Source organism: Python bivittatus, unplaced genomic scaffold (genome assembly GCF_059951505.1).
Source record: "Python bivittatus isolate LINGU-HERP-01145 unplaced genomic scaffold, Pbiv_v1 ctg000200_np1212, whole genome shotgun sequence".
Taxonomy (NCBI): Eukaryota; Metazoa; Chordata; class Lepidosauria; order Squamata; family Pythonidae; genus Python; species Python bivittatus.
In genome coordinates, this window is record NW_028277040.1 from 15,122,705 (window position 1) to 15,134,948 (window position 12,244).

The 12,244-nt window shown below is 38.8% G+C and overlaps 1 protein-coding gene across 1 annotated transcript in view; it reads right to left on the reverse strand.

Moving 5' to 3' along the window:
• Nucleotides 1–10,156: 10,156 nt before the first annotated feature.
• The window catches only part of ITGAV (integrin subunit alpha V), a 72,912-nt gene continuing 70,824 nt past the window's right edge, over nt 10,157–12,244 (reverse strand). Inside the window, exon 30 of the mRNA XM_007422655.4 lies at nt 10,157–11,888. Coding sequence (XP_007422717.1) covers nt 11,793–11,888 — 96 coding nt within the window. The 3' untranslated portion in view covers nt 10,157–11,792. The remainder of the gene's footprint in view (nt 11,889–12,244) is intronic.

Here is a 12,244-nt window from a genome sequence, read left to right on the forward strand (position 1 = left end):
TTCTACCGTAGAGCATTAAGCATTATTGATCTAGTTCAATCTTTCCTTAAAAGTTGAATCACCCAACATTCATGAGAGAACCCTTTCTCAAAACTGCTAGTATTGTAAGGAGCTGTGATGAGATATAATGGATACCATCAACATGGTCCAAAGAGCAATGAATAATCAAGCCTAGACAATGGCCTACAATAAGATACTTCAATGGATGTATATTAGAATTCACTTGAGAATGATGGACTAATGGTATAAGCATTTCTGTTAAGTCTTATTTGTCTTACACTTTGAGATTTAGGATGCCCTGAGCATGATGTTAGCCATCTGGCTATTACTCACTAATGGCTTTATAACTCAAACATTTACTCAAGCAGTATGCATCATGATTTTTTTCCTTTATTGCTCATCAGATTCCGGTAATTATAACTTCCAAGAAAAGCAGCTTTACATTTATGGAGGAACACAGTTCTATCTCAAATTATACACATGGTTATTTTAAGCTTCAATCACTGGAGCAAACAGAAAAGAAAGACAACAGTGTTACAGTTGCAGCACTCTGGGATTTTGAAAACATGTAAATCAGTATGTATACACCCTAGAGATCTGCACAGTTGTACCATCATAAACAGTGAGCTAATTTTTCACGCTTTTCCCAATTGATAATGGTCTCTTTATTGTTAAAGTATAGAACTGAAAAAACATTTGTTTTAACAAGTGGCTGCATGGATTCTAGTAGTTTCAGAAGGTGGCAGCACTATCCGACTTTGAGCTTGGAAGCTAAGAAGGGTTAGATGTGGTCAGTATCTGGATAGGAGATCACTAGAGATTACAGGACTATAGACTAGACTGGGACATTTAAAAAAAAATCAAGAGAAAGGAAATAACAAAATACTTCTGCATTAATACCAACAAAACTTCATGGATATTTCTACAAAATCACTAGGTATCAAGATCAAGTTGTAGGAGACTTCATTTTTACATGAATTTCATACTTACAACATGATTATTTATGAGGTCCTTCCTATTTTAACCCTACAACAACACTGCAAGGAAGCTTCATGAGTGAATAATCAAATCAAATCTTTATTACGGTCAAAGACCTGCATAAGGAGGGTGGGGTACAGTCAATTAAAAAGCATATAAATACATCAAAGAATAATAATAAAAACCTAAGAGATATAAAATAGAAAGTATATATCTAAAAGGAATCTAAAAGGAGGAGGAGGTGCATTAGAGGGCATAGGGGAGCATAAAAGTATATGGCAGACTGTATCAAATTACAGAGCACTCTAGTAAGACAAACTAGATGCTCATTAAGACTAGTTTATGCATCATCTGACAAGTTTTAATCACTGCTGTGCAGAACCTGGAAACATTATATGCTGTAGCAGGGTTGGTATCTGAAAGCAGCAGGGAGCTGTAGAATTGTCCTGTGTGCCCAGGGTATTTATGCAATAAGGGTGAGATGAGTCTACTACAAATGTCTCTGTAATACAGGCACTGAAAAAGCACATGTACTGTTGTTCCTTTGTGTGCAGAGTCACAGGGACATTCTATCAACCAGTAAGGAATCTTCCTACATCGGCCTTCAAGGACAGTCGAGGGGAGGGCGTGATACCATGTCAGAGTAAAGGCCCTATGGTGGCTAGGTACTTTGAGTTTAGTTTAGTATGTCATAGGAGAGGCACAGTACATCTTGGATTCACTGGCAATAAAGGTTGGAGACCTAGCTAGATCCAATAGGTGCTTTGGGTCTGCTACACACTTTTTAATGAGTGTTTTGGCCTGGTCATATCCCCCGTCGAGTAAAAGACCTGGAGGGAACTGTGGAGTCCTCGGGGTTCTCTGAGCTTGGTTGTTTTCTTGCAGATGTTTCATTACCCGACGAGGTAACATCTTCAGGGCTAGAAGGGAGTGGGGTTTGCTCTCTGTCTATATACTGTAGCTTGCCCCGTCAGTGTTGGTGGGGGAGTTGTTTTTCCTTTGGTAGTTCTAGATTATGCTGTTGTTTACTGCTTGATTGTTTGTTGGGTGCTAATCCTGGTGTTAATCCTCGCTTCTCTCGAAGCCTAACCATAACCCTAGCTAAAATTATCAGTCGGAACAGGACTTTCCCATGCATTTTGCTGGGCTCCAAAACTGAGTCCCCCTCCCTTTCCTTAGACAGCCTCTGCGAATCTAACCATCACGTTCGTTTGGGCCCTGACTTCAAGGAAGCCTAACCGTAAACCTAGTTACCATTTTTAGTCAGAATAGGGTTTTCCCATGCATTTTGCTGGGCTCCGGAACTGAGTCTGAAAGGAAAGCTGTCCCCTGAACTGCTACACTTCCTCCATCCTTTCTACTAAGAAAATCCCCCACATATTTCTTGTGCACATTACACATATTGATTGGAAGCCAGAGTGAGTGCTGTCTTTAGGAGCACGCTCTTTCATAGCTTTCTTTCTTCTCCTCTCTAATAAGAAGCAGTCAAACTCCTCTTGGTAATTAACCAGATGAAAATCCTTGCGGAAGTTCTGTAGTGTAGCTTCTCTGACAAGACAAGCAATCTGCTTTTTTGTTTGTCTTAAAAAGCCTCCCTCCCCCCCCCCCGCCTGTTATTATTCTGTACACCCTTTTCACAAGTTACTGGTTTGGATTGTACTGAATCTTCACATTGTCTCTTAAGCATTGATCTGGGTTGTTTGCTTTTGTATTGTTCCTTAGTTGATTTTTTTTTCTTTGTTCTTGTGTCTAAAGAGGCTGACAAAGTTTGAATTTGGTCTGTGGGTTGTTAAAGAAGCTTTTTTTTTTTTATTTAGTAAGGCTTTACCTTCTTTGAGCATTTTCTATTTGTTACAATATAGCCACATGTTGCTTAAGCACTTTTATATGCACGTTTTACTCCCTCAAATATTCACCCAAAATTGACCTCACGAAAGTTGATTAAGTAATGTAATGGATATTGGGAAGTGGGGGGGGGGAGTGCTCCACAGCTCCATTGGTAGCATATACACATTATTGTGCTTTGTTAAAAGATGCCATTGCTAAACAATCATTATAACCTGAAATCCACATTGTTAAGGCATGATCTAAATTGGAGCTCTGTAATGAATTTAAGCCATATATATATATAATCATATAGCCATAGAACAGCCATGTTTATCCTATTCATGAACTTTACTAGGAAACTCACGTTGCTGGCATGAAGGAATGATGGAATGTATGCTAGATGCCTTGTACAAATGAGTTCTCAACATTGTTAAGGCTGGAATGCTGGTGGGTGTAAGGAATAAAGTGACACATCATAAATTTATAAGAAAACGGGACGAGAGGTACCATTGTAACAAGCTACCCAGCTGTACCAAACACGAACTGTTCCTGGCATGTACCGTACCTGGATGAGAATGGATGGAGATGACTTAGATGAATTCTAAGTAAACAAGTTGGGTATAAAAGGAAGTATGGAAAACATACTTCCCTGGAAGTGCGAAACGACTCTTGTTGGAGCAGGGGACGCCCTGAGTCTGATTCCCAGCCCACTCTAGCACAGCCTGATCAACTGTGTTGAGAGTGAATGTGTGAATGTGTAGCCTTGTTGGGCAAGAATACTTACAGCAACTTGGATAGCCTTGTTGGGCAATTGATTATTGATACACTGTTGTTAGCCTAGTCGGGCACTTACATTTATTGCTAGCCTTGTTGGGCAATTGATTATTGATACACTGTTGTTAGCCTAGTTGGGCACTTACATTTATTGCTAGCCTTGGTGGGCATATATGTTACTGTAATACATATTACAGGAAACTAAAGAAATTGTATGTATTAATCAACTTTGATTAAACACTGATTAAACGCTTGCTTTGCTTTCTGTCCAAATAACACAAGAATAAAAGAACTAATTTTGAACTCTATTTTGAGTGGATTCAATCAATAATTTTGTAACAGCTCTAAGGATGTGTGTGTCTTTCAGTGCACTTTATCCTTAATCTAGTTTTCAATCCATTGTGGAGGGTGGATTTAACAAAAGATTTTCTCAGCTGCTTTCAACCTATAGCAGTTTACATAAAGGAATAAAGACTGACTGTCTTAACTGATCACACATCGATACTTACCTGCTTCCAGCATCCTGGAACTTCTGCCTTATTCCTGCCAAAGCCTCAGACATTTCTGCCTGCCCAACAGGCACTGTCTCTAGCTGGATTCAGGCACTTCTATTTATTTATTTTTAAAAGTTCTTCAAGCATTTCTCCAGAAAGGGAAAAGGCCTCTGATAGAAACAAGAACAGAATATATAAAAAGTAACATCTCTGATGTTTTAAGTTGTCAACAGATGGCAGCAACGATGCAATAGCAGCTCTGATGTGTTCTTTAGCACCTGTGTTTACTATTGTTCATGAAATGGAAGCCTGCACAACACCAGTTGGCTTTAAGCAATACTCCATGATTGAATCTTTTTCTGTTGAAATAGTCACTCCAACTGAAATTAATTGCTAAAAGCAGGTTGTTAAAGATGATGACTGTGTTATCCTGAATACTGTGCATCTCTGGGCCAAGAAGATGTAAACATAGTGAACTGGGAAGAGCTGATTTGTGTGATCAAGAACAAAGTGGATGACCCTGGATGGCAACAATGAGTTTCACATAAGAAAGGTTGTTGAACTGATTAGGGACAATTGGTGGATGACTTAAAGGGAAATTGCTGCCAAGCCTGGCATTTCACAGGAAAGTATGGGTCACATTATTGATGTTCTTCAATACTGAAAGGTTTGTGCAAGATGGGGTTCCTCACATGCTGGCCATAAGGATGAAAGTTTCAAGACTTGAAATTTGCCAGAAATTATTGTCATGCTATGAGAGTAAAGGTGAGGAATTTCTTCACAAAATTGTAACAGCCAATGAAACATGGACACATCATTATGACCCAGAAATGAAGCATCAGTCCATGGAATATTATCATAAAACTTTACCTGTGGGGAAAAAATTCAAAACCCAGGCATTAGCAGGAAAACTCATGGCTTCAATTTTTGAGGACACATGAAATCTATTCACATAGATTTCCTTGGATCTCACAATACTATCAGCCTAGAAAGCTGCATTGCAACCCTCAAAACTTTGAAATAACAATTGAATTTGGAAGCACAAAAAGGAAATGTTGCTGTAATAATGACAACACTAGACCTCATAACTCACAAATTTCCCAAGAGTCAGTTGCTAAGTTGAATCTCACCATCTAACCCCATGTGCCACATACTCCAGACTTGGCACCATGCAACTTCCACCTTTTCCCCAAATTGAAGGAATAGCTTGTGGGCACCTGTTTGACTCAAATGAAGATGGAAGAAAGGACTGTCAGGATCTGGTGAAGAGAAAGTGTGGAGTTCTTTCATAATGGCTTTAAGAAGCTTGCCCATCATTGACAGAAGTATGTAGGAAATGGTGATGATTATGTGGAGAAGTACATTCATGTAAGAAAAGAGCTCATTTCAAGTAGCTTATGATTCAGAAAGCTCTATTATTGAAAACCTGCTTTTTAGCAAACTTAGAAGAATTTTACAATCTAAAAGAAATGTCTTAACAGTAGACCACATGCAGGTTCTTTGGCATATTCATAAATAGCACAAAATTAATGATCACATATTAATAGTTAACATTTGCATGATTTAAGTAGCAGGTACTCCCAGTGGAACACCACCAAACACAGCTTAAAAAGGATTTCAGCCAGTTGCAAACCTGAAGATTGCCTTATGTACTAGGCAATTGCTTCCAGTTAGATGTATCCATTAAGGCTATTCTTAGGGACTAAGTCAAAAGGATTCTGTTCTTAGATACAATTATGTTTCCATTGAAAGTACATTCACAGCTAACATCATTAATATAAAAGAGCTAATTGTTCTTAGTTCATTTGGAAATGCATGTATTTGTGCAATACTGCATAATGAATTCAATTTACAGTCAGGGCCAGAAATATTGGAACAAGGATAACTGTTTTGGCATTTGGCCTCTGTACACCACAACATTGAAATTGAAAGGAAACACACCCAGATGGGAGCAAAGTCATGACTTTCAGCTGTAATTGAAGGGGTTTGACAAAAGTGGGGCACTAACCATTCAGGAAGTACAGCCAGTGGCATACACACCCACCCATCATTGGTGGCTCATAAGTAATGGAACAAACCAACATCATTACAAACATAAGGATTGCCTTTAATACCTAAATGAAAATCCTTTGCAGTCAATGACTGCCTGAAGTCTGGAACCCATGGACATGACCAAATGCTGAGTTTCTTCCCTTGAGATGCTTTGCTAGGCCTTTACTGCAGTTGCCTTCAGCTGCTGCTTATTTGTGGGTCTTTCTGCCTTCAGTCTTGTCTTCAGTAAGTGAAAAGCATGCACTATTGGGTTGAGATCAGGTGACTGACTTGGCCATTGAAGAACATCCCACTTCTTTGCCTTGAGAAACTCTTCAGTAGCTTTTGCTGTATGTTTTGGGTCATTATCCATCTGCAATATGAAGTGGCTTCCTATCAGTTGGGCAGCATTTGGCTGAATCTGAGCAGAAAGTATAGCCCTATACACTTAAGAATTCATCCTGCTGCTTTTATCAGCAGTCAGGTCATCAATAAACAGCAGTGACCTGGTTCTGTTGGCAGCCATACATGCCCATGCCATAACACTGCCTCCACATGTTTGACAGATGATGTGGTATGCTTCGGATCATGAGCTGTCCCTTTCCTTCTCCATACTTTTCTCTTCCCATCATTCTGGTGCAAGTTAATCTTGGTTTCATCAGTCCAAAGAATCTTATTCCAGAACTGGGGAGGCTTTTTTAGGTGTTTGCTGGCAAAGTCTAACCTGGCCTTTCTGTTCTTGAGCATTACCAGTGGTTTGCACCTTGTTGTGATGCCTCTGCATTTATATTCATAAAGCCATCTCTTGACTGTAGATGTTGACAATGACATGCCTACCTCCTCAAGAGCGTTCTTGATCTGGCTAGATGTTGTGAAAGGGTTCCTCTTCATCATGAGCAGAATTCTGCGGTCATCCACTTTAGTTGTCTTCCATGGTCTTCCAGGCCTTTTGCTGTTGCTGAGCTTGCCAGTTAATTCCTTCTTTTTTAGGATGTTCCAAACTGTTGTATTGGCCACTCCCAATGTTTTTGCTATCTCTCTGATGGGTTTATTTTGTTTTCTCAGCCTAATGATGGCCTCCTTCACTTGCATGGACACCTCTTTGGACCCCATATGGAGAGTGCCGCTTCATATTGCAGATGGATAATGACCCAAAAAGATACAGCAAAAGCTACCAAATGCAAATGTAACACTCAGAACCACCCCCAGGCATTTTATCTGCTTGTTTGGTCATGGGGTACCCAGGAAACAGGCCACACCTGGCCATGCAGCTACTTGTCAGCCATTCATTCCATTACTTATGAGCCACCAACGATGGGTGTGTGTGTATGCCACTGGCTGTACTTCCTGAATGGTTAGTGCCCCACTTTTGTCAGACCCCTTGAATTACAGCTGAAAGTCTTGACTTTGCTCCCATCTGGGTGTGTTTCCACAGAGGCCAAATGCCAAAAGAGTTATCCTTGTTCCAATATTTCTAGCCCTGACTGTAGCAGATTTGCACAAGACTAGACTGTTAAGAAGTCTTCCTCATTTTTTAAGTACCTTCAAAGAGCCAAAGCCCTTTTTTCATTTTCTTTAAATATAGGGAGCCTGATCTTGGTCAAAATTTGAAGGGCGGGGGGAGAGAAGATGAGTCCTTCTTACAACCGTCATCCAGTTATCTTTTCTCTGCACCTACATTTATACAGCCCCAGACTGATCTACTGATGTTTATCTATGATCTGTGACCTTTGACAGTTTGCATTGTAGATGCACGGAGGGAAGGGAGAAGTTTGATCCAGACTGGGATAGAATGAGAGGCAGAAATTTAAAGCTTTCCTACTTTCCATTTTAACACTCTGATTTAATTTTTATGCAGGGAGGAAGGGGATCCAAGTAAACAGATTGTAATGAAATCTCTAGCAGGCCCTGGGGACACACAAGAGGAAGCAGGACTGTTGCAAATGAGATACCCCAGAGGAGAGGAAAAGCATGAGAAAGACTCTCCACCTTAATTACACTACAGGTTTAGTGACTGCAATTGGTTTCAATGACTTGGTCATTAAGCAAAATGGTCACTAAGTGAACATGTGACTCAAAAAGACACTGCAAAGATCACTGGTTGATGCCATCTCACTCAAAGTTTTCTGTACAGTGTCCTGTGCCTGACCTGTTTTTTTCCCTTTTTTGCCCCCTCCCAGGATGGAGAAATTGCTTAAACAAGCTCTTTCTTCCTGAGCGGCTTTTAAGTGCTAACTGCAAGTTAATAAGGTCAGCTCTGTGACCTTAATTGGCTGATTAGAACCCTGGGGCAGCAGGCAGTTGCTGTCTGAAAGTGATCAGATCTTAATCAGTTTCATACTGAAGACTTTTGTTGTTGTATGTGTGCATATTGGTCACAAAAATGATTTTTATTACTGTTTATTACCCTTGTATTTGTAAACGGTCGTGAGGCAGTTGCCAAATGAGGACTACATGTAGGTATAAGTTGGGAGATGGTTTTGACAGAGTTTCAAGATTCTGTTATAATACCCAACTAACAATAAAGATCTTTCCAAAAATCCAAGCGGTTGTTTCCTGAGTCCGCCTGCCTCAAAAGGCTTGACACAGATTTAGAAAGACTATTTGATTATATTTTTAAAAGAGTCCAATTCATTGCATTCTTTCCTGCATTGGTCTGTACTGTACACCCAGACAAGCATAAAATGAAAACACAAACTAATTATAAAAGATAAAATGTTTTTCATTTCATGTGGCTTACCTTAATGATTTTTCCCCTTCAAAAATATTTACGCTCTGACAGCTCGGAAATCCAAGAAATCAAAAAATTAGCTACAGTAGTATGTACAAAGAATTACAGTATTACCATCAAAGAAAAAGAAGTGTTAATATGATGTGCCAAAAGATTTTGCAGCTGAAGTTTATGCCTGGAAAAAAAGGCTTCCTTCAGTACAATATTTGTAAGAAAAGTGCCACTTTGAGCCAGAAAGAAACAAATAGTTTTCTTTAATGCAAGCTTGTAACTTTAGAAGTATCAGCTGATAACTTATCTATTTATAAGGGCTATCACACATCTGATACTACAGATAGATTTCTTTCCTCATATTGCTTCCAACTCCCTGTTTTTCACTGGCACATAAATTTCACTGCTAGTCAGCAAGTGTAAAGTAATCAACAGTAGAAAAATCAATGTACATGTATAAGTGAACCAGATCCTTTATCCAACACTATTTAGATTTTGCTGTTCAGCAAAACTGCAGAAAATTATTAGGAAAACTAGTAAGATTTCTCAGTCATTGAAAGCTACATAATTTTTATCAGTGGCTGTACATATAAGTTTTGACAGCTCTTATGTGTAGAACACATTTGACTTTATAGCAACCATCAAAGGTTCTTTTATTTCTGTACTAAAGCATACCCTTACATTTTCCCAATAAAGAGGCTTATTACAATCAGATAAAAAGACAAAATGTCTAAAACCAAATCTTAGAATTCAGTTTTACAGTGGCTTTATGTGCTTGGCCTCAGTGGTCTCCATAAACAAACTCTTCATACAAGCTCCTTGCATTCTTGGTCAAGTTTCTCTACTGAGGTATATGCTTATTTGCATACAGAAAATTCTCATTAGGATCCCAGAAAATATCAAAAAGAAGTTCCATTCACTCCAAAGATCATAAAAGTGATATTTAAAGCTTGTGGGTGTTTGAAAGGGGTGTGTGGGTGGGAGGGAGCCAAGGGACAAATTATGTGATACAAACTCCATTCCTTATTTGTGTGATTTTGTGATGCAAGGACCGAAGGATGGCACTTGCATGGTGTGCTATACATATTTTGTCATTTTGGTGTCATTGTGGCTAACTACGGATGCCTGAGTTGAGGTGTTTTCTTGTCCAATATCAGCATATTTCATGCACGTTACTCCGGACAAAACCTTCTCTCTCCAGTAGTCCCATGCTTTCAGTTACTGAGAACTTTTTTTAAAAAATCCTGTCCTGAAATCCAAGCAATTTTGCCAGATGCCAGGCTTTGATGTTGCTGGCTGGAACCTAGCAAATCTAGTGCGAAAACTGTGGAATGGAAAGTGTTTGGCCATGAAATTGGGGAAGGTTGGGTGGACTCCATTCATTGTTCCTCAGCATCCTTGCTGGATCAATCAGGACTGGCTGACCACTAAAACAATCCATGCCTTTCCTTAGGTTTATAGATGGGAATGTATTTATTTACCTTAGTACATGATCTTTTGGTGACCAAGTTTGCATTTAACATTTGGGGGGAGAGGAGCTGAAAGCCACAGATCATTGGGGTCTTATCTCATATGTAAGCGGGATGGATTCTGAGAGAATGTTGGGGGTATTACTTTATTTTTTAACCGTGATATCCCTATCTGAGGGCTTAAATTACAGTTTCTATTGGATTTCCATCTCAGAATGGTAGGAAACTATGCTGTCAGTATTCATTAATCATTTCTCACAGAGAGTTGCAAAAAGGGGACTTAAAGATCACATGTAGGGCTGGGGTCTCAAATTGTCCACTATAATTTATTTACTCCTTTGTAATAAATATGAACATAGGATCCAGGATCTATTATGATTTCACTTTCTGAGATGATGATAATTTCCTTTAAAATTATTACTAAAACTGTTAATACATTTAAAGGAAATTTTAAATTTCTACTCTTATGTGAAAAGTAGAGCTGAAATCTATAATATGTATCTGATGAAGCTCTACTGGAATAGAACAGAAATCCTATTTACTAAAATCACAATGGGGTTTATTGTTTTATAATTGCTGAAGTATTTCAAGATCTACTTTTAACCAGAAATGATTCCAATCTATTTGTATTGGAGCTTGAACACAATTAAATTATACAATGTAAATAACAGGAAACTTTTGGTATAATTTATCCTGAATGTGGAATTTGGGCTACTTGACACAGATTTTTATATTTTTTTTAATGTAAAAAACCAGATGTTTGCAAAGGGTATCAGAAAATGATTGTATGAATCAGTCAATTTCATGATGCTACATAGAATTGGAAATGGGAACTGGTGAACGGGATCTATGATCTTCCATACAACCAAAGTACATCTTTCCAGATGAAAGATTCCATAAAATGGACAACTATTCCTTAAATGGAAACCACATCATAGAGATAGTGAGGTCCTCTTCTATACTGGGATTATCTCTAAATGGCCAGTTGAAGTAGATCTGTGCAGTATCTCACTCATTGCTTTGTGCCGTTCATATCTCCAACTTAGAAGAGGCAGGTCAGTTCTTCAGAAAATTGGTGAGTACCTTGGGAAAGTCCAGATAAGAAGGTTCAGGAGCAGGTCTTCAGTTAATGTCCACGTTCTCTAGACAGACATAGTTGCTACACGCTTGCAAGTGGTGGAGCAGTTCAAGTTGTACCAATAAAAAATTTAAAAACAAAACACCAACCAAGCCTCCCCTTCCTCACTTTGCCTTTTGGACCTCAGTAAGCAAAATTGTGGCACTAAAATATATTCATCAGTGCATGTGTATTAGTCACAAATGTGAATGTGATTAATATGAGGGAAACAAACATATGTCACTCTCATTTTGCAGTTAACTTTGCCATTTGCTATGCAGTCCTTGACCGTCCATCCCTCGAGGATCAAAATGCATATTTCTAAAGGAAGTTGGCAATCATTCTAAACCTTTTGGTAAAAGACACAGCTAAAACACTGCTTAAGCCTCTGAGGTCCCTTCTCCGTTTTCATGGGGTTGCAGTTGTTCTCTTTCTTGTTCTTCCTGAGGTGGCCGCACACGTTTGAAGAAACCCACCTATAATGGTGAGAAGGCATTATAATGTCAGGGTGTGGGATATAGTGCACATTAGCAAACATTACATTTCTTTTCATACAAACCTTGAGCCTAGTGAGCATGAGGGCTAATGGTATTGTATCAGGTAAGTTTGAAAGATCTGATATACTAGAATAATCCCCTCACATAGAACATGCATATTTGTATTTACTTATAAATGCCATTTTCTAACATTTCCACAGAGTACCTTCAAACAATAGTCTGAGCTGACCATGAGATCAACAGTTTTTCAATTCAATTCTCAGCTTCTTCTCAACCCTAGGAAAAACTGTAGCAAGTGGCTGTGGACAATATTTTAACATTTTAACAGGTCAATC